A 23,769-nucleotide genomic window follows, 5' to 3' on the forward strand; every position below is an offset into this window, starting at 1 on the left:
GCACTCCTCCAATTCAGCACTAGGCTCAGGGGCAAAACAGTACCAGCCTTGCAGGTCTCACTTCTCAGACAAGGGACTGAACCTGGGCCAGGGTAGTGAAAGCCAGAATCGTAATCGTTAGGTCACCTGGGAGCTCCCATAAGTTTGTTTTCTGTGTCTGTGAGTCTGTTTCTACTTTGTAAGTAAGTTCATTTGTATTTTAGATTACATTAGATTACATTTACTTCATTTGTATTTTTTTTAGTTTACATATGTATTGTTGTTCAGTCACTAAGCCATGTCCAACCTCAATGCCATGCTCCTCTGTCCTCCGCTATATTCTGGAGTTTGTTCAAAGTCATGTCCATTGAGTCAGTGATGCTGTCTAATCATCTCATCCTCTGTTGCCCCCTGCTCCTCCTGCCCTCAGTCTTTCCCAACATCAAGGTCTTTTCCAATGAGTCTTTATATCAGGTGGCCAAAGTATTGGAGCTTCAGCTTCATCATCAGTCCTTCCAATGAATATGCAGGGTTGGTTTCCTTTAGGATTGACTCACTTGATCTCCTTGCAATCTGACAGACTCCCAAGAATCTTCTCCAGCATCACAATTTGAAAGCATCAGTTCTTCAGTGCTCAACCTTATTTATGGTCCTACTCTCACATTTGTACATGACTCCTGGAAGAAGCATAGCTTTGACTGAATGCTTTGACCTCTCTCAGGAAAGTGATGTCTCTGCTTTTTAATATGCTGTCAAGTTTTGTCATAGTTTTTCTTCCAAGGACAGATTACATGTATAAGTTATATGATATTTTTCTTTTTCTTTTTGACTTTAGTTCCCTTAGTAAGTTAATCTCTATGTCCACCCATGTTGTTTCATGTGGCATTATTGCATTCTTTTTGTGGCTGAGTAATATTCTATTATATGCATATATATATATATATATATATATAACATCTTTTTTATACATTCATATGTTGATGGACATTTAGTTTGGTTCCGTTTCTTATCTATTGTAAATTGTGCTGCTATGAACACTGAGATTCATGTATCTTTTCAAATTAGGGTTTTTGTCTTTTCTGGATATATGCCCAGGAGTAGGATTGTTGAATCATTAGTAACTCAATTTTTATTTTTTTTAAGGAACTTGATATTTTGTTCTTTTTCAGCCACCAAAGCTGGTCTAGCAGTCCATCCCTTTAACTCCACCTGTTCTCCTAGACAATGTCTTAACCTTCTTACCTTTGGTTTTCTGCATCCTCCAATTCCTTAGGCAGGTTGGCTCTGGCGTGATCCTCCAAAAACTCTACAGCCCATTAGGGTCCTGTGAACTGTTATATTGAATTTAAAATACTCTTGGTGTTCATAGCCCTTTATAGCTTGACTTTGTTTTAAAAATTCAAATTTTGTTTCTTATTCAGGCCTAATTTCTGTTTATCTCTTCACTAACCCACGGTTTACAGATTAAAATTTTTTCTAAACCCTTCCAAAATGGAAGTTGCTTCTTCCATTTTGCTATCACTTTCTTTGTTTCCATGGAAGAATTATTACATTGTGTTGTGATCATTTGTTTTCTTTTCTTGAGTCTTGATCCATGTGCTCGGCTAGAAAGAGTTCCTGAGAGTTGTCAGCTATACCTTAAACATCTTTGTGTTCCAGACACAATGTCTACACCTAATGAAAAGACATTGAATAAATGCTTATTGACGTGTGGATGATGAAATGATGGATAGGCTGTTACATCTAATTAACTTATAATGCAAACATTTCTGTTAATGCTTGGCACATAGTAGGCCTTTGATTAATACTATTTTTGTTTGACAATACTTTCTCTTTCTTTTTAACTTTGGCATGTTTAAAGGTACCGTTAGTTGAACAGCTCTTCCGAAAAGAGTTCGAACCATTTTTGAAGAAATGGTATCATGTTACTAGATTAAGTGGTGATACCCAATTGAAAATAACATTTCCAGAAGTTGTCAAGTCTCATGATGTTATTATCAGTACAGCTCAAATCCTTGAAAACTCCCTTTTAAACTCAGAAGAAGGTGAAGATGATGGTATAGAGTTGTCAGGTTGGTTGAAATGTTTATTTTTATAAAATAGTATTAATATTGATAGTAGTAACAGGGACTGTATTAGTTAAATAAGTTTTTAAAGGTTGATTAAATATTTAAATGTTTATTATTTTATGTTTTATCAATTTTTAATTGAAGTGTAGTTGATTTACAATGTTGTATTGATTTCTCCTGTATCGCAAAATGATTCATTTATACATATATACATTATTTTTTAATATTCATTTCCATTATTGTTTATCATAGGATATTGAATATAACTCTTCTACAACCTAGTTGTTTATCCATTCTACGTATAAAAGCTTACATCTGCTAACCCCAATCTCCCACTCCATAATTTTGACTTAGATTGTCTTCCATTGCTTAAGTTTTCATTAAAAACTTTCTTCCTTGGGGAAGCAAACAAAAAGTGGGATAAGTTTTTAACTAGGTCACTTTGTTCTGCATCAATATATCATTATTAAATCAAACAGTTACTGGGCTTCCAATTTGCTCAGTATTTCTAAGTACCAACAAGTTCTTTTTAAGTTTTAGTGGATCCTGTTAGATATGCCCTCTTCTCTGTAGAATAAATACAGTCCTTTCTATTTTGTGGGAGATGGGAAGAAAAGGTAGGAGCAAAGTAGGGAAGGAAGTATATGAAATCATAATTAAATGCAATGTTAAAATAAGGTAAAATTATTCTTTTTTAAATAATGTTTTTCATTTGATAGAATGAAGATAAAATTGGCCAACTTTAAATATTTTGTTAAAGAACAAAAATGTAATTCTGAGAGTTTTGGGGAGTAAGTCAGGATTTGATCCATCCCATAACACTTTTTAGATCTATAAATTTTCTGAAATTCACCTATTAAATGGCGATAATAACAGGGATAGTTTCATGGATAATATGCATAAACATCTGTATATACAGGTGGCTAGGATACTTACATTTCCCTTTAAAAAGTGAGAGATACTTGACTGCTAAGTTTACTAACTTAAAGGTACTTTTTCACTCTATTTTGCCAATATGGACAAATAAACCATTTTCATTTCCTTTTAAGACTTTTCTCTCATCATCATTGATGAATGCCATCACACCAACAAAGAAGCGGTTTATAACAACATCATGAGGCGTTATTTGAAACAGAAGTTGAAAAACAATAAACTTAAGAAAGAAAACAAACCAGTGATTCCCTTACCTCAGATAGTGGGACTAACAGCCTCACCAGGTGTCGGAGGAGCCAAAAAGCAAGCCAAAGCAGAAGAACACATTTTAAAAGTAAGTCATTAACTTTATGCAGGAGTCAAAAGACCAAAGTTAGAGCAAATGCCAGTGCTTCTCGGTTAAGATTAAGTCCAAGTGCTGCGGAATGCATGAAGGATGGTATTCCATGCTCATGAGTTAAAAGAAACCTATATGCTTTGAAGTGAATAGACTCAGTCTTGTACAAAGCAGTAAGTGCCTTAATAAATTACTGTGACAGAGAACAATATCAAAAACGTTATGGAGAGCAAACTTAATGAAAAACGGGGACAAATTAAATACCTGCCTTTAGATGTCTATCCCTAATTGTCAAACGTAACGATCTGTTCATAGAAGTATGCATAAACTATGAAAGTTTCTAATTTTCATACATACTGTATGCATTTCAAAATTGCATGTTTCTTCTGTGCCTTTTTGTTGTTGTTGTTCTGTGTGACACTCAGGTTCCAGGTAATTCAAATTAAATGGGAAATGGAGATATGAGAATCTTTAATTAAAAACATATTTCTTGTCCGCTGCACCAAAATGGTAACAACACATATAGTACTATTGTTGATCTCAAGCACTGAAAGAATTCAGAGTAATTCACATAAGATGTTGACACGAAGGCGTTGTATTTGCATTTTAAGTCCCTTATTTTTAAGTTGAAGTTGGTAAAAAGCATAGAGAGTAGACAAAAGCACAATTATTTTTTCCAACATATTATTTATTACTAGAATTAAGGACTAACTCCAATCTAAATCCAGGTACATGGGCTTTGTCTGCCCCTATCTTTGCACTGTCCTCTTTATGTGTAGAAAAAAGTGGTAATATGATCCATGGATGTCAAGATGACCCATAAATGCCTTGTGTAATATGGTTAGCTTATAAACATTCTTTTTGCATCTCTGCAATTTTCTGTACTCTCTCCATGTTACTTTTTCCATCTGGAAAAATGGAATGTAAGAAATGAAAAGAAATACTTTTTCTGGAATTTTCTACCAACTTGATTTAGAAGTTCCGTTTTTACTCTATCAGGATGAATGTTACTGGTTGGACCCGCAGTGAAGCAATACTAAAATACTGCGTTTAGAAAATCATGCTATATTTCTCACAGAAGAAAAAATTCTACATTGAATCAATTAAAAAGGAATACTATTTGAATATTGAAGTGTCTCTTTTTCAGATATGTGCCAATCTTGATGCAGTTACCATTAAAACCGTGAAACAAAATATTAATCTACTTAAAGAGCAAATAAAGGAGCCATGCAAAAAGTTTGTAATTGCAGATGACACCAAAAAAGTATGTGCTTAAATTTTTATATTTATTTGATTGATGATACTATATTCAACTGAAAGATGCAAAGATTATCTTACACTGACACTCTGAATAATATTACTTTAAATTTTTGCAGAAAAGTTTGTTTTATTCTTTTCTATTGATATTCGGCAGCAAAACACTGCTGTGAATTCTTAATCTTTTGGTTTTCTAGTTTGTACAAAGAGTAGCTTAGTGTTTTGTTTACTAAGTATCAGTTGTAGTGGGAGAGAAAGGGTAAGGGTGGGGAAGGCTGTAAAGCTAAACTAGAGAGATTACCATAGTTTCTTTTATTTGTTTTACTTTTCTGCATTGATTTTCCCAACATTGAACAGAGCCATTTTTGACTACCAGATTTCAGCTGGCAATGATAACAGGTATCCCACCTAATTGACATATTTAGTTTCTTAGGAAAATATGTACAGTAAATAAGTGAAATATTTACTTTAACAGTGCTTTTGTGATGAATATCTTATTATAAAAATCAACCTGAGTCAGTTTGAAGGTTGTGACTAGAACATTATGCCAGTACTTTCTTTTGTAAACTATAAAAAGCACCATAAATTTTAGCTGTGTGTCCTTGATAGTAAGTGTAATCTTTGCAAATCTACCTCATAAGGATGTTGAGTTATGAAATATGCATAATAGATAATATTGTGTTTGAAATATAAGTACCAAACTAATCTTAGCAACCAATCTCCATAGGTCATTCTTTTCTGGAAATTTTGAAAAATAGAACTGTCTGTTCCAGCTGAACTAGCACATTTGACTGTACTTGATTTTTCTTCACTTTTCATTCAGTTTTACTTAATAAGTTTAAATGCATGTTTCTAATCATAATCATTAAAATTAATCCTCAGCATCCTCAAAGAATTTGCTACCTTATCTTTTAACTTAATTAACTTATGCTGTGCTTAGTCATTCAGTTGTGTCCGATTCTTTGCGACCCTGTGGACTATAGCCTACCAGGCTCCTCTGTCCGTGGAATTCTCCAGGCAAGAATACTGGAGTGGGTTGCCATGCCCTCCTCCAGGTTCCTCCAACTTAATTAACTTTAGTTATACTTTTTATTGGGTTTCCCTGGTAGCTCAGCTGGTAAAGAATCCACCTGCAGTGCCAGAGACCTGGGTTCACTCTCTGGGTTGGGAAGATTCCCTGGAGAAGGGAATGGCTTACCCACCCCAGTGTTCTGGACTGGAGAATTCCATGGACTGTATGTCCATGGGGTCAAAAAGAGACGGACATGACTGAGTGACTTTCATTTCACATACTTTTTAATTGAAGTATTAATATAACACACATACAGAAAGGTTCAAATTCATAAGTGTGCAGATTGCTGAATCTTCATAAACTGAAAACACTTGTATAACCAAAATCCACATCAAGGGACTTCCCTTGCAGTCCAGTGGTTAAGACTCCATCCTTCCAGTGTAGGAAGCGTGGGTTTGATACCTGGTCAGGGAACTGAGATCCCACATGCTAAGCAGTGTGGCCAAAAATAAAAAATGAAATCCCCATAGTATGTATTCTTCTATGTCTGCCTTTTCTCAAAACTCTACCTTTTAAAATTTATCTTGGTACAAATAATATTGAAACCAGTTCTTCACCAAGGAATGTTTTTTTTTAATTAAGTTCAGGCTTTTTAAATAATTGGGATGTTAACTTTAATATGTGTTTTTAAAATAGCTATGAGCATTCAAGATGTAGGACATTCATTAATTTTATTTTTTAAGTTTTAAACGGGAAATTCCAGCACAGATACCTAGTGTTGGTGTGGTGTGGCTTGAGGGTTGAGGTAAAATAGAAACTGATAAAAAAAAAGAAAATGAATGCATAAAGAGGTGATCAGAGTAACTTGTTACTTTGTCTAGACAATGAGTCTGAATCAAATTTGTTATATAAATTATTAAAGATAATGCTATTAATTCAACAATATAAACATATAAGATTAAGTATATCATTTATTTTTAGGATCCATTTAAAGATAAGCTGCTAGAAATAATGACAAAGATTCAAATTTTTTGCCAAATTAGTCCAATGTCAGATTTTGGAACTCAACCCTATGAACAATGGCTCATTCAAATGGAAAAAAAAGGTAATTTGGGTTTTAACATAACATTTGCTTTATCCCATGTTTATACCAAGATTCCAGGTCACATGTTCCCAAGCAAACGGAAAGCAAATATAATAGCAAATGGAATTTCTGTGTTCTAAGTAGGACAAGGATAAAAATGTCCTGACTCCTTATCTAAGGAAAGAGGCACAAATTCATCCATTTTCTCTTAATCTCCAGAGTCTTTCACTTATTATACATTTAAAGTATTAAGATAAATATTAGCATCTCTGTTTCCACATGCAAACTTAACTAATGTGTTTTTCATGCTATTCCTCAGAGTCAGCATGAATCAAGTGGTTTGTTTTTTTTTTTGTTTTTTTTTTTTGCTGATGCAGAATAGAAGTAGCAAGCCTAGGAGTCAGAAACTCGCCTCCTTTTTGTGCTCATGGCACATTTTGAGCCTTAATTTGCTCATTTCAAAACCAAAGTGAAGCCTATTTTCAAGTCAGTATCATAAACATATTAACATATTTAAGCCCACAGCACACTTAGGGGAGTATTCTATCATTATTTCATTGTACATAACATATTTTTCATAGCTGCAAAAGAAGGAAATCGCAAAGATCGTGTTTGTGCAGAACATCTGAGGAAGTACAATGAGGCCCTACAAATTAATGACACAATCCGTATGATTGATGCATATAATCACCTTGAAACTTTCTACAATGATGAGAAAGAGAAGAAGTTTGCGGTCCTCCTAGGAGATGACAGTGATGAGAGTGATGACGATGGTGATAATGAAGATGTGGGTGATGGAAAGGCACCTTTGAAGCTGCACGAGACAGATGACTTTCTCATATCTCTATTTTTGGGTAAGAATCAGTGTAACATTTTTGCATGGACTCATGCATTTATCTCTTTGGCATGAACCCACTGCTTCTTAAGAACTCTTCAAAAAGTTCTCTTAAAATTTCTCATTTTGAAAGAAGAAACTCCATTCATATTGGAGCTATTTCTAATTGATGAGATTAACTAGCGATGAGCTGTATTATCTTAATTTATCATTTGGTCATCTGGTTTTATTATTAGGTTGACCACAATAAATTTATTTTAAAAACTAGCCTGATTATTGGATACGGCACAAGATTAACTATAGTTGAACTTCTTAGTACTTCATTATACGAAGTCTTCCAGTTAGTTATTCATATATTTTATGAATTTAACCTAATTATTTCTTGCAAATCAAAACTGTAATAAGATGTCACCTCACACAGTCAGAATGGCCATCTACAAATAGCAAGTGCTAGAGAGAGTGTGGAGAATAGTGAGCTGTCCTGCACTGCTGATGGAAATATAAATTTGTGGAGCCACTTGTTGACAACAGTATGGAGGCTCCCTAAAAAACTAAAAACAGAGTTACTGTATGATCCAGCAATCCTATTCCTGGGCATATATCCAGAGAGCACTCTAATTTGGAAAGATGCATGCATCCAAATGCTCAGAGCAGCACTATTCACAATAGCCAAGACATGGATGCAACCTAAATGTACATCAATAGATGGATGGATAATAAAGATGCTATACATCTATATCTATATTTATATCATCTGTATCTGTAGCTATACATGTACACAGACAATGAAAGATACTACTCAGCTATAAAAGAAGAATGAAATAATGCCATTTGTAGCTACATGGGTGAACCTGGAGATTATCATACTAAATGAAGTAAGCCATTCAGAGAAAGACAAATAATTATCTGGTATCACTTATATGTGGAAAGTCAAATATGATACAAACTTATTTATAAAACAGAAACAGACTCACAGACATAGATAGGAAACTTATGGCTACCAAAGGGGAAAGGCAGAGGGAGAGGGATAAATTAAGAGTTTGGGATTGGCATATACAAACTACAATCCATATATATAAAACAGATAAAGAGCAAGGTCCTACTGTATAGCCCAGGGAACTGTATTCAGTATTTTGGAATAAGCCATAATGGAGAAGAATATTTAAAAATGTATATATATTTCTGTATACTTTGCTGTATATCTGAAACTGACAGAACATTGTAAATCAAGTATGCTTGAGTTAAAAAATGAAATAAATGAATTATTTCTTAAAGGAAATAAGAAAAAGTTGAAAAAACTAGCCCAAAACCCAGAACATGAAAATGAAAAGCTCATCAAATTGAGAAACACCATAATGGAACAATATTCAAGGACTGAAGGGTCAGCACGAGGAATAATTTTCACAAAAACACGACAGAGTGCATATGCCCTTTCCCAGTGGATTACTGAAAATGAAAAATTTTCAGAAGTAGGAGTCAAAGCCCACCATCTTATTGGCGCTGGACACAGCAGTGAGTTCAAGCCCATGACACAGGTGAAAACATCCTTTTGGATATTTTTTTCTTATGTTGTCATTTCTCTTCACTTGTAGTCTTTTTTCATCAATCTCACCAACCCACAAATACTTTAATAAAATGAAACAATTGTTCTTGAAAGAAAATGTGAGTTTAATAGCCATCAATCTGTGGCGTTTGATAGGGTAAACTTTGTTCTAGGAATCACTTTCTCCATGTTCTTGGAGGAACTTTCTATATTGGGTTTCTTTTGCAAAAAATGCTTAACACTTAAACTTAGTAACAAAATGGGAAAACAGTCACAATATAATATCAAATGGAAAAGTCAAATTTCCACAAAAATGTGTGCATTATAATTAGAACTATGTAAAATATGTTTGCATAGGATGAGATCTTTAAGGGAACTTGGAAAAATTAAGACATTTGATGTGATAGAGATTTGGGACCATGAGAGATTTTCTTTTCAAGTTTTGTTTTGTTTTGCTTTTAATTTATTATACTACTTATGTTAACAATAAAAAACGCTTGGAAGAAGGGAAAAAAGACACTTATGGAGATTATAAATATAAGTGAAACAGAAATGGCTTGTTAGTGTAAAATGTCTTCTGAAGTCCTATTTGTCCTGAGTTTTTCTGGACAAAGGGACACTTTAGTTCCATTAAGGTCATCATCATTTGGTTCATTGGAACAAACTAAATTTGTTTTAACATTGATTGAAAAGAAGTTGTTCTTCAAATTGTGCACCAAAACTCTTGGTATACTCTCTACTTATATTGGAGTTGCCTCTAAAGTTTATGCCAAAGAAAGCACTGTTTTCTTTAGGTAAGGGGTTTACATCCTTCTTTATGATGAGAGCTGCTTTACCTGATATGTTTTCCTCTTTGCCCTAGCTGCCAAGAAACTTACAGCAAAACTGAAGTTCATTCTCTCAGCTTCTGTTTTAATTCCTATAAGTCATATACCTATACTTTTTCACTTTTGGTCCCACTTTTTAGTTTTTATTCTATTAGCTTTAGTGTTAAGACTTTGATTTTATTTGGCCTTGGCTCCTCTTTGGAAAGAGATGGGTTACAAATGGCAAGTATGCATTCAAGCTACTTTTTGCTTATCCAGTTTTGACTAGGTGGCTGAATGCCAAAATATAGAACACACCCCCTTCCTCACTCCCCACATCCTCACCTGTAGACTAACTTGGATTTACTTATTGGAAGAGGAGTTAGGCATTTATGTAATATGATGGGAGGGTCTGACACTGAGTCTGAAATTCTCACTATTAAAGTTACTCCTTTGAATGAAGGCACAAACATCTAAAATTCAAGGATCTGTCTAGTTTGTATCAATAGTGGGCATGAGTGCAAGAAGGAAAAATTACCAGAGAAGACTGGAGAGGGATCTTTCTGCAGGATTCTCCAGCAGTTAGAAGTCAAAAAGAAAGATATATGTCATCCTGCCTCTGAAAAGAATTGGATGGGAATAGGAGAACATACAGTCTGTCTGACAGGCGTATTTTTATTTAATGTATGGAGGCAAAAGATAAGGTAAATATACACCAAAGGCGACTGGGTCAACAGCTTTGATAAGAATAGTTATGAAAATAAAACTCCACTGGCTACATCAAGCTAGGATTATGCTCACCAGTTCCTCCCATGTAAGAGCCAAAGTGAATATTTGATTCCTTTACCTATGTTAACTTGCAAAATTCAGATTTTTAAAATTTAAATATAACTGTTTTAATTACATTTTTAATAACCTATTATTTCATTTTTATTTATATCATCCTTTTGAACAGATAATATATTTACCTCTTTAAAAATTAATAAGGTACAGGGCACACTGGTGTCCTTCAGTCTCCCAGCTCCTCTCCCTGGAGGCAACCAACGCTTTCAGTTTCTGCCAGGAATACTTCATGTTTCTTTGCTTGAATGACTCTTAAAGTGACCAAATGCAAAATACAGGGTATATTTTCTCTCTGACTCAAAATTTGACTGTCTTTAAAAGTGTCATTGCATCTTATTCTCTGACTGTTAAAGATTCTGAAGTTAATGTAGTAAAAAGCAAAGCCTATTTTAGTTTCTCATTGCTGTATCCTCTTCTCAGCTGAAAGCATCTCCTCCTTTCTTCCTCCTAAGTCACCCATCAGTTTGTTTCCTTGGCACAAATGATGGCCTTCCCACCTCCAGACTGGAGGATGGAAATATTTTTGTTATTGTGCGGTAATCCCAGATTGGAAATCAAATGTTGCCTCACCATCATGTCTTTGTTCAATGCCAAAAACAGATGGCAGCAAATCCGTGTATGATCTAATCCTTTCATTTACACTGACCAGTTGCAATTTAGTATTTCTTTTCCTAATTAGAAGATTTTAATGTGTTTAGCATTACAACATTTAATTTACTAAAATGTTTCTACAGAATGAACAAAAAGAAGTCATTAGTAAATTTCGCACGGGAAAAATAAATCTGCTTATCGCTACCACAGTGGCAGAAGAAGGTCTGGATATTAAAGAATGTAATATTGTTATCCGTTATGGTCTCGTCACTAATGAAATAGCCATGGTCCAGGTACATTCAGATACCTCAAATATGTTAATTTCTTAATTTGTGTTCTTGTTTTATTTTCTTTTAGTAAAAGCACACATGAAATGGAAAGTGAAAGTTGCTCATTTGTGTCCGACTCTTCGCGATCCAGGCCAGAATACTGGAGTGGGTAGTCCTTCCCTTCTCCAAGGATCTTCCAATTCAGGGATTGAACCCAGGTCTCCCACATTGCAGGCGGATTCTTTACCAGCTGAGCCACAGGGGAAGCCCTTTTTTTCTGTGTTTTGATTTCTTTTAATAGAACAGCACACATAGTTTAAAAAATATATCTGTTTTCTTACAAAAAGAGAAATCAACCAGATAATCAGAAAGCCACCAAATTAAGAAATACTTGTATTTCAGAAGTTGATGTGTTAAATGCCTCACTACTCACAATGAATTTTTCATGAGGATGATAGCAGTGATGGTGAGGTTCCTGGCCAAGGCCATAACATTTTTGTTACTCAGTTCAGTTCAGTTCAGTTCAGTCACTCAGTCGTATCCAACTCTTTGCGACCCCATGAATCACAGCACGCCAGGCCTCCCTGTCCATCACCATCTCCCGAAGTTCACTCAAACTCACTTCCGATGAGTCAGTGATGCCATCCAGCCATCTCATCCTCTGTCGTCCCCTTCTCCTCCTGCCCCCAATCCCTCCCAGCATCAGAGTCTTTTCCAATGAGTCAACTCTTCACATGAGGTGGCCAAAGTACTGGAGTTTCAGTTTTAGCATCATTCCTTCCAAAGAACACCCAGGACTGATCTCCTTTAGAATGGACTGGCTGGATCTCCTTGCAGTCCAAGGGATTCTCAAGAGTTTTCTCCAACACCACAGTTCACAAGCATGAATTCTTCAGTGCTCAGCTTTCTTCACAGTCCAACTCTCACATCCATACATGACCACTGGAAAAACCATAGCCTTGACTAGATGGACCTTTTTTGGCAAAATAATGTCTCTGCTTTTCAATATGCTATCTAGGGTGGTCATAACCTTCCTTCCAAGGAGTAAGCGTCTTTTAATTTCATGGCCACAGTCACCATCTGCAGTGATTTTGGAGCCCCCAAAATAAAGTCTGACACTGTTTCCACTGTTTCCCCATCTATTTCCCATGAAGTGATGGGACCAGATGCCATGATCTTCGTTTTCTGAATGTTGACCTTTAAGCCAACTTTTTCACTCTCATTTTTCACTTTCATCAAGAAGCTTTTTAATTTCTCTTCACTTTCTGCCATAAGGGTGGTGTCATCTGCATAGCTGAGGTTATTTATATTTCTCCCGGCAATCTTGATTCCAGCTTGGGCTTCTTCCAGCCCAGCGTTTCTCATGATGTACTCTGCATATAAAGTTAAATAAGCAGGGTGACAATATACAGCCTTGACGTACTCCTTTTCCTGTTTGGAACCAGTCTGTTGTTCCATGTCCAGTTCTAACTGTTGCTTCCTGACCTGCATATAGGTTTCTCAAGAGGCAGGTCAGGTGGTCTGGTATTCCCATCTTTTTCAGAATTTTCCACAGTTTATTGTGATCCACACAGTCAAAGACTTTGGCATAGTCAATAAGGCAGAAATAGATGTTTTTCTGGAACTCTCTTGCTTTTTCCATGATCCAGTGGATGTTGGCAATTTGATCTCTGGTTCCTCTGCCTTTTCTAAAACCAGCTTGAACATCTGGAAGTTCACGATTCACGTATTGCTGAAACCTGGCTTGGAGAATTTTGAGCATTAATTTACTAGCATGTGAGATGAGTGCAATTGTGTGATAGTTTGAGCATTCTTTGGCATTGCCTTTCTTTCAGATTGGAATGAAAACTGACCTCTTCCAGTCCTGTGGCCACTGCTGAGTTTTCCAAATTTGCTGGCATATTGAGTGCAGCACTTTCACAGCATCATCTTCCAGGATTTGAAATAGCTCCACCGGAATTCCATCACCTCCACTAGCTTTGTTCGTAGTGATGCTTTCTAAGGCCCACTTGACTTCACATCCCATGATGTCTGGCTCTAGATGAGTGATCACACCATCATGATTATCTGGGTCGTGAAGATCTTTTTTGTACAGTTCTTCTGTGTATTCTTGCCACCTCTTCTTAATATCTTCTGCTTCTGTTGGGTCCAGACCATTTCTGTCCTTTATCGAGCCCATCTTTGCAAGAAATGTTCCCTTGGTATCTCTAATTTTCTTGACGAGATCTCTAGTCTTTCCCATTCTATTGTTTTCCTCTATTTCTTTGCATTGATCACTGAAGAAGGCTTTCTTATCTCTTCTTGCTATTCTTTGGAACTCTGCATTCAAATGCTTGTATCTTTCCTTTTCTCCTTGGCTTTTCACTTCTCTTCTTTTCACAGCTATTTGTAAGGCCTCCTCAGACAGCCATTTTGCTTTTTTGCATTTCTTTTCCATGGGGATAATCTTGATCCCTGTCTCCTGTACAATGTCATGAACCTCTGTCCATAGATCATCAGGCACTCTATTTATCAGATCTAAGCCCTTAAATCTATTTCTCACTTCCACTGTATAATCATAAGGGATTTGATTTAGGTCATACCTGAATGGTCTATTGGTTTTCCGTGCTTTCTTCAATTTAATTCTGAATTTGGCCATAAGGAGCTCATGATCTGAGCCACAGTCATCTCCCGGTCTTGTTTTGGCTGACTGCATAGAGCTTCTCCATCTTTGGCTGCAAAGAATATAATCAATCTGATTTTGGGATTGACCATCTGGTGATGTCCATGTGTAGAGTCTTCTCTTGTGTTGTTGGAAGAGGGTATTTGCTATGACTGGTGCTTTCTCTTGGCAAAACTCTATTAACCATTGCCCTGCTTCATTCCGTATTCGAAGGCCAAATTTGCCTGTTACTCCAGGTGTTTCTTGACTTCCTACTTTTGCATTCCAGTCCCCTATAATGAAACGGACATCTTTTTTAGGTGTTAGTTCTAAAAGGTCTTGTTGGTCTTCATAGAACTGTTCAACTTCAGCTTCTTCAGCATTACTGGTTGGGGCATAGAGTTGGATTACTGTGATATTGAATGGTTTGCCCTGGAAATGAACAGAAATCATTCTGTCATTTTTGAGATTGCATCCAAGTACTGCATTTTGGACTCTTTTGTTGACCATGATGGCTACTCCATTTCTTCTAAGGGATTCCTGCCCACAGTAGTAGATTTAATGGTCATCTGAGTTAAATTCACCCATTCCAGTCCATTTTAGTTCACTGATTCCTAGAATGTCGACGTTCACTCTTGCCATCTCCTGTTTAACCACTTCCAATTTGCCTTGATTCGTGGACCTAACATTCCAGGCTCCTATGCAATATTGCTCTTTACAGCATCAGACCTTGCTTCTATCACCCACTCCAATATTCTTGCCTGGAGAATCCCTATGGACAGAGGAGACTGGAGGGCTATACTCCATGGGGTCACAAAGAGTCAGACACGACTGAACAACTAAGCAGAGCACAGCATAGTAATGTACCACCACATTGAGTGTGTTTTCTTACAACTTTGAAGGTAGATGCCAGAAACATAATGGCACTCGCCTCAGCTCTGGTGTCGAAGTCAGAGAGGCCCTTCTCCCCAGTTATCCCCCTACTGGGAAGAGGGGCAATGGGGCTCCCCAGCCCAAATCACTGAGGATGGTTTTCAGGGTTTGAGAGGGGTACCTGGGGAAAAGAAGGGCAAGACAGGATAGCCTTGTGTCGTTGAGGCTTTTGAAGGCCAGTGTGGGCTTCCGTGGTGGCTCAGTGGTAAAGAACTCACCTGCCAATGCAGGAGATATGAGACCCAGGTTCGATCCCTAGATTGGGAAGATACCTTTGAGAAGGGCATGGCAACCCTCTCTAGTATTATTGCCTGGAGGATCCCATGTACAGAGGAGACTGGCAGGCTATAGTTCATGGGGTCACAAAAACTCAGACATGACTGCAGTGACATAGCACGCATGTACCCATGCATGTGGGAACCTAACCATCATCATTCTACAACATTGTTTTTCACTGAAGTGCATTTTGAGTTTCAAATAGCCAACTTATTAAGAAAATGGATAATAACTGACTTTACAGAGAATAGAGGAATCATTTGATGATGGGATATTGAGCAGTGAATATCATTCTGGAACAAAAACAGGAGCATTTGTAGCAAAGCACAGCCCTTCATTGACTTCATTGACTTGATTTCTTTCTGTTCTCAGGCCCGTGGTCGAGCCAGAGCTGATGAGAGCACCTATGTTCTGGTTGCCCAAAGCGGCTCAGGGGTTGTTGAACGTGAGACAGTTAATGATTTCCGAGAGAAAATGATGTATAAAGCTATAGACCGTGTTCAAAATATGAAACCAGAGGAGTACGCTCATAAGGTATTGTTTTGGGCTAACTCTGAATTCAGTTTTCACTTTTAAATGGCTGTCTGTGGTTGCCACGATATCTCTTTGTGGTTAAGCATCTAGACAGAAATTGTGCTGAATTATAAATTCCAGTTTGAAAGACTGTTCTGAGACCAGATTCACATACAAAGACTCAAGATCCGTGGTGGGCAGAAATCATCAGGGAGCTGTTCTATAAAGTTTGATAATATAAATTTAGATTTTCCCTGACCCAGAAAAACTAGTGCAACTCACTTATTCAATTCAACCTGGTTGTTTTGGTCCCATCTAATCTGTACAGGCACAATTTTTTTCATTTTAGAAATATTTGTGAAGTGCCTACTGCGTGTTAAGCAACAGGCAACACTTGTAAAAACAGTGAATGTAGCCGCAAGCAACGCAGATAGATCCCTCCTGCATGAAACTTGTATTTGAGTGAGTACATGGTGAGATTTGAGGAGGAGAAACGATAAAGAGAAATAAAGCAAGTAATACATGTATGGAGAGGAGAGCTGAAGCATTAGGTCAAGACAATGTGAAACAAACATCTAGTTGGGCACTTTAGGTTAGGTGTTTGGGAAAGGCCTCTCTAAGAGGGAGAGACATTGAGGCTAGCCCCGAATGTTAAGAAAATAGATCATATACCATCTTGCTGCATCTCAGTTTACTAACATAGAATCATTTGAGTTGTGAGAGGAATGCAGCAAAGGAAGAATGTATTTCTACAATATTTCAGGAAATCCCCCATACCACTGAATTAAAGACTGTAACTACTATAATAGCAAACAATCCATTTAGAAGAAAATTCACACCCTTGCATATGGGTGTGAATGTTAGTTTCTTAACATTGGAATTGGCTCTACCCTAAATAGAGTTTCACGGAAGGGATGCTTTCAAATTGGTGTGCATTGCTATAACCAACTCCAAGGTTTCCTGGCCAGGTTTCTACACGAATTTATATTTTAAAACCCCTTTAAATATAAGGCAAACCAAACATTTTGTGGTGTCAAATCAAACATTTGTAGCCATATAATACCACTGGAAAGTTAGCACTTTACATTTAAAGTACTAAATGAGTAAATCACGTGGGATGTTTTTCAAAGATTGATGTTTCAAGACCAGTGTTTTGTATAAACTCTAGAACCATCTCTGGAGTTTGTGAGTCACACGTTTCCAGATAATCTCTAGAAAAGAGGCAGTCTCTTTGGGGGCCCTATGGACTATCTTATTTAGGTCTCCTTTGGCTAAGAGACCTACTCTCTTAAAATTGCTCCAGGTAGACAAACCCAGAGAAGGGATGGCAATGACGTGGGGTATGTGTCACCACTACTCTGTTCAAAGCCCCATCACACATTGCCACCAGGTCAAAACACTTTTCTACTGATTTAAGAATCCTTCTCAACATAACATTGGGGCAACCACTAATAAACAGTTTGAGTTGACATATAAGGGGAGGTCTATTTTCCATGTTATATACTGAGTTTATGCATAACCCCAAGCTTCTTCAATCAAATCAGACTTCTAGGAGTAAGTTGAAGATACTAAACATTGTCCCTGGCCTTGACCGAACAACATTTGCCAGATTACATTTTAGCTGGAATTAGACTGATTATTATTGGAGAAGGAAATGGCACCCCACTCTAGTATTCTTGCCTGCAAAATTCCATGGAGGAGACTAGTGTGCTACACTGCAGTCCATGAGGTTGCAAGGAGTTGGGCACGACTGAGCATGCATGCAGGCTGATTATAGCTCTGCCTCCCATATATTTGTTATGATTTCTTTTCTTTTCTGGCCCTTCTAGTTGTTTCATATCCTTTACTAGCTTAGAGTTATTCTTTTGGTTTCTGGTGTCCTGGTTACATAGCCAAACACTGACCTTTGTTTTGTTTGCTTTTTTTTTCTGTTGCATTCATAGTTATTTCTTAATTGCCCATATGTATCTGTTCCTATGCCAGATCATCTTTTCACCAGCTCACTGAACTGTAAATATCCTGCAAGAACAGGCTAATTAAACTTTTAAAGAACAGAATACTTCAATTCATTATACTGTTATAATTTACATAGGAAATTTGTCTTCATACTTATCTGATTAAATCGTATTATAGCCCACAGGTTCACTTGCAAGGTTTGTTCTCTTTTCTGTGCTAACTATGGCTGCCTCACGTCAAGGTCTAAAACAGAGGTGAGAGCCAGAGAACTGGGCTATTCAGTTTTGTTCATCAGCACGGATAGTTTACTTTTCCTGAAAACTTTCCTTTGATTTTAAGGAAAACAATGGCTTCCTCCGCAACTTAATATCAATTTGTCATCTTTGAGAGGTTTAGTTAGGAGGTAAATTATTTAAAAACTAGAATTGTCTACTGTGAAGTTGTATAAGTATGAGAACTGGCTAGTCTCTATCTCAAGTTTTATATCTCTCATAAATTATATTATTTCTGTTATGAATAAGTTTCTCCATTAGCCACAGAATTGGGAATATAAAAATTTAAAGATTTTATTCTCTCATATAAAGACTGTGGGTAATCTAGACATAACACAATAGCTCCATGATGTCATCAGGATGCCAAAATTCCTTTCTCTTCTCTGCCTTTTTACTATTTGGCTCCCATTCTCAAGGTCAAAGCTTTTAGAATTTCAGCTGCTGCATGTTCATTCTAAGAAGGAAGGAGGAAAAAGATGGAAAAAGCAACAGTGCCCATGCCAGCTACCTGATACTTAAAGATCCTTTCTGGAAATTTTGTTCAACATCTTATAGACTTATGTCTTAAAGGCCACTGACTCATAAATGTAGTTATTTAATGGTGTATTTCCACTCAGAATAAAATTGTAGTTCTGTTACTATGAAGAATGGATCCTAGGTGGGAAACTAGTATCTTCTGTCACAATTGTATAGAGATAAAATAGTGACAAGTCTGGAAGTTACACTGTATGAAGAGAAATGAAAGAAACTGCAGGCTTATCATGGATAAGAAACGACTAAGGGTGATGAACTAAGAATGTTTAGTTCTTTAAAGAGACTTCATGTGGAAGAAAGAGTAAACTTATTTTATGAGATAAAATTAAAACCTATGGAGATGCGGATTAGAAGGAGTTTCGTTGTTATTGTCTTTGTTTCCTTCGTCTTTATTAAATATTGCCAAACATTTTCTCACAGTAAAGCGTTTTAAAAAATGGAATGGGATATGTTTTGCACACTCAAGGATTCCATATTTCCATGATTGTAGGAGAAGATTCTATACTAAACTCTTTGGGAGCCATCACCTCATTACTTTTATTTTTAGACTATAAGTCAAGTGTATATTTTCATAACTATCTAAAATCTCTGAATTCCAGGCAACTTACTTCATTGAAACTATGAAAAAAAAACTCACATTGAATATTCTTTTGCAGATTTTGGAATTACAGATGCAAAGTATAATGGAAAAGAAAATGAAAACCAAGAGAAGTATTGCAAAGCAGTTCAAGGACAAGCCATCATTAATAAATTTTCTGTGTAAAAACTGTAGTGTGCCAGCCTGCTCTGGAGAAGATATCTACGTAATTGAGAAGATGCACCATGTCAATATGACACCAGAGTTCAAGTAAGTCCAAGAGAAGACTTAAAGTCTTTTAAGTTTCTTTATAAGGGATAAAGCAGTTTGTATTGTAAATGGTCTAACAAAATAGTACACATGAGATTCATTATTTTTCCAGAACTTCCCCTTCTTAGTCCCCAAATTATGAACCTTATTTCAAGGGTCCATTTTTCAAATATATACACAAAGGCAGGAAAGGAGAAGTGTAAGACCCAAAGCCATTTTCGTCCAAACCAGATCAGTTTGTGAATGCTCATATTTATTTTCAACTTCTTGAGCATCTGAAGTCTAATTAAAATAATCAACAGACATGGAAGAAGCCATAAAAAGCAACATACCGTGAGAGGTGTGTGCCCAGTGATTTGGCCGAAGGGATGAAGTATAGAACGGTGCATGCATGTGGATGACTGGCAAGCCCAGCAGTGTGTGCCATGGGCTGTGTACTGGTCCTTTATGAATTCTCAGGGATAATTCTGATTCCTTGATAATTTTAGGAAACTGTACTTTGTGAGAGGAAACAAAGCACTGCAAACAACGTGTGCTGAGTATCAAACAAATGGCGAGATAATCTGCAATAAATGTGGCCAAGTAAGTAAACTGCTGTGGGCTTAATTTTACTTTGGCCAAAAGGAATTCTTAATTGAATGTGCATTTAATCTTTCCTCTCCCTCTCTCTTTTGTTTTCCAGGCTTGGGGAACGATGATGGTGCACAAAGGCTTAGATTTGCCTTGTCTCAAAATAAAGAATTTTGTAGTGGTTTTCCGAAATAATTTACCAAAGAAACAATACAAAAAGTGGGTAGAATTACCAATCACATTTCCTGATCTTAACTATTCAGAATATTGTTTGTTTAGTGATGAGGACTGACGTTTGATTCCAGATTTCTTTTAAAAATATTAACAACTTGACATTTACATGATTTTGATTGTTTTCATCATACTACAGAACTTATGTGAACATTAATAAAAGTCAATGCTTTACTCTGTATTGAGCTATATGAAAGAAGACAATATATTATGCTTTCAATTTCTACCTTGTTGGTGGGCAGAGGTGAAAAATGAAAACCTTCCAGCAAAACCCTTTAGTGTGGAGCAGTATATTGCTGTGGGAAGGATGTTCGAGTATAAATAAGGATCTGAGGTGCTAATCTCAGTCTTGTCACTAAATTTCAGAATAAAATTAAGCAAATCAGTTCATCTTTCTGAACCAGTCTCCTTTTTGGTGAAATGGTAATGGTACTATCTGCTTTTGCTTTTATTGGCTTTCTATTGCTTCATAGGGCTTCCTTATGGGAAGCCGTAGGGCTCAGGGGTAAAGAATCTGCCTGCCAATGCAGGAGACCAGTGTTTGATCCCTGGGTTAGGAAGATCCCCTGCAAAAAGAAATGGTAACCCACTCCAGTGTTCTTGCTTGGAAAATTCCATGAATAGGGGAGCCTGACAGGCTTCAGTCCATGGGTCACAAAACTGTAGAACATGACAGCAACTAGACAACAAGTGGCTTAAAACAACACCCATTTATTAATGCACATGTTCTGTAGCCCAGAGGTTGCTCAGCACCTCAGAAGTCTGAAAGTCAAGGTGTCAGGTGATGTTTTCACCTGGGTACTCTGGAAGAAGAATCACTTCCAATCTTTTCAGGTTGTTGGCTGTCATTTCCTTACAACTGAAGAATAGGATTGCTATTTTTTTGTTAGCTGTCTACTGCTATTTCTTTGTTACTGTCTACTCTAAGCCCCACAAGTCACCCTTATCACATGGCCTGCTTACGGGGCCTTTCACAGCTACTTGCTTCTTCACAGCCAGCAGGAGACTCTCTCAAGTGTGCTAAGACATTCTAACTGCAATCATGGGAATTTTAACTGTAATTTCATCATATTCACAAATCCTACCCATATTCAAGGTCGGGGGAATTTTCAGGGAACATATACCACCAGCAGAGATTTTGGAAGCCTTCTTAGAATTCTGCTTCCCACATCCTTGCCCAGTGTTTATGATTAAGTAATATATGTGTTTGGCATGAGTTTGAACAAACTCTGGGAGATAGTGTAGGACAAGGAAGCCTGGTGTGCTGCAGTCCATGGAGTAGCAAAGAGGCACAACTTAGCAGCTGAACAACAACAGCAACAATATATACGTATGTATCAAAGTATTTTGAAAAATATGAAGTACCACGAAAGGCAAGGTATTGTCAGGGGACTGTACTCTCCTCACTTCTGTCTCATTACAACAAAGATTTGAAGCAACAGACGTTAAAGCCCTCGGCACGTCACAGCTCTCGGACAGTCCATGGTATAGTTCTTGGACAGATTGGTGTTATTTAGAAAATAAAGGAAAATATATTCTCAAGGTATGAGGGTATGCCAACCCAAAAGACCATAAGAGAAGAGAGAGACAGAGAGAGAAAGAGCACTCACGGGAGAGAGAGAGAGACCCATCATGGCCCTTTGTCTCCTCTTTTTATGTGTTTTTTTCTCCCCCTGGGCCTGCCCAATGTAGTTGGGCTAGCCAGGAATGCTATTTGTTCTACCTGAGGTCCTCACTCTGGTCCTCGGACCTTTCTTTGTTCTATTTTCGCGGGCTTTTCCCTTCCTTGTCTTTTAGCCACCTCCATTCTGGACTCCTTTTTCCTATTCTAACTACCTAACATCCCCCCCTCAAGAGATGGGAGGCCCAATTCTTTGGGAATAGGGGCATTGAGGTCTTTCTGGCTACTGCCTACTGAACTGGGATGGCGACAGCTATTGGGCCTCCGCCTCTTGCTAGTTTCAGGCCTCAGAGTCCTTATAGTGGTGTCCATCTAAGGGTGAGTGATATTTTCCATGGTGGGCTTTAGTTTTATATAGCCTTGTTGAACCGGCACTGCATGTTATAGCTTATTGACCTGGACAGAGACAAAACAGATTAGACAATTGATAATACATAGAACAATCATAAACAGCATCAATATGACATAACAAGGACTAGTAGGGGCATTATCCAACTCCAAATTCCCATCGCTAGGATGGCTCAAGTCCCTTCTTGTTCAGGGATAAGAAGATCTATCTCCTGTCTGTTTTGGAGTACAACCTCTGCCAAGCTACGTTGACTCTTTAGAGCTGTCCTGAGAAATCTTATCCCCAGAAACTAGAATTTGGGGGTGTTTATTAGAATGACACTCATCTGTGGTTCTGAATAGGTATCTGAGATTCCCCCAGGGGCTCACAGGTGTATTGAGTATCCTCTTCTGCTTTCTTCCACAGCTTGACTCTTGAGTAGTGAATCCAGGAGTCATGTCCTGGCACCTTGACTGCTGTGGGGGTAGAAAGTATTACAGGGTATAGGCCCTTCCATGTGGGCTGGAGTTGAGACTTTGGGAACCCATCTTTCCAGACTTTAATTAGGACTTGAGTTCCTGGAGCATATAGTGGTGATTCCTTAGAACCTTTTGGGTCCTGGTTCACACCGCACAAGCGTATGTCCTGTTGGGTTGACCAATGGCCATGGCATAAGATTGGAGGGTCTGAGCCTCTGGATCTAGGAAGAGGTCTCCCGCCAGTTCAGTTCAGTTGCTCAGAGATGTCCAACTCTTTGCGACACCATGAACCGCAGCAGGTCAGGCCTCCCTGTCCATCACCAACTTCCGGAGTTTACTCAGACTTATGTCAATTGAGTCAGCGATGCCATCCAACCATCTCATCCTCTGTCATCCCCTTCTCCTCCTGCCCTCAATCTTTTCCAGCATCAGGGTCTTTTCAAATGAGTCAGCTCTTTGCATCAGGTGGCCAAAGTATTAGAGTTTCAGCTTCAACATCACTCCTTCCAATGAACACCCAGGGCTGATCTCCTTTAGGATGGACTGGTTGGATCTCCATGCAGTCCAATGGATTCTCAAGAGTCTTCTCCAATGCCACAGTTCAAAAACATCAGTTCTGCTCCGCTTTCTTTATAGTCCAACTCTCACATCCATACCTTTCCTTTCAAGCAGTAAGCATCTTTTAATTTCATGGCTGCAATCACCATCTTCAGTGATTTTGGAGCCCAGAAAAATAAAGTTAGCCACTGTTTCCACTGTTTCCCCATCTATTTGCTGTGAAGTGTGGGACCAGATGCCATGATCTTAGTTTTCTGAATGTTGAGCTTTAAGCCAACTTTCTCACTCTCCTCTTTCACTTTCATCAAGAGGCTCTTTAGTTCTTCAACACTTTCTGCCATTAGGGTGGTGTCGTCTGCATATCTGAGGTTATCGATATTTCTGCAATCTTG

The 23,769-nt window shown here is 37.5% G+C and overlaps 1 protein-coding gene across 1 annotated transcript in view; it reads left to right on the forward strand.

Moving 5' to 3' along the window:
- The window catches only part of IFIH1 (interferon induced with helicase C domain 1), a 60,418-nt gene extending 39,697 nt beyond the window's left edge, over positions 1 to 20,721 (forward strand). The window contains exons 6-16 of the mRNA XM_069574331.1: positions 1,841 to 2,051; positions 3,098 to 3,315; positions 4,466 to 4,582; positions 6,569 to 6,692; positions 7,253 to 7,525; positions 8,782 to 9,041; positions 11,433 to 11,582; positions 15,781 to 15,942; positions 19,340 to 19,530; positions 20,019 to 20,112; positions 20,213 to 20,721. Coding sequence (XP_069430432.1) covers positions 1,841 to 2,051; positions 3,098 to 3,315; positions 4,466 to 4,582; positions 6,569 to 6,692; positions 7,253 to 7,525; positions 8,782 to 9,041; positions 11,433 to 11,582; positions 15,781 to 15,942; positions 19,340 to 19,530; positions 20,019 to 20,112; positions 20,213 to 20,392 — 1,980 coding nt within the window. The 3' untranslated portion in view covers positions 20,393 to 20,721. The remainder of the gene's footprint in view (positions 1 to 1,840; positions 2,052 to 3,097; positions 3,316 to 4,465; positions 4,583 to 6,568; positions 6,693 to 7,252; positions 7,526 to 8,781; positions 9,042 to 11,432; positions 11,583 to 15,780; positions 15,943 to 19,339; positions 19,531 to 20,018; positions 20,113 to 20,212) is intronic.
- Positions 20,722 to 23,769: the final 3,048 nt, after the last annotated feature.

The sequence above is a fragment of the Ovis canadensis genome, chromosome 2, assembly GCF_042477335.2.
Source record: "Ovis canadensis isolate MfBH-ARS-UI-01 breed Bighorn chromosome 2, ARS-UI_OviCan_v2, whole genome shotgun sequence".
Classification (NCBI taxonomy): domain Eukaryota; kingdom Metazoa; phylum Chordata; class Mammalia; order Artiodactyla; family Bovidae; genus Ovis; species Ovis canadensis.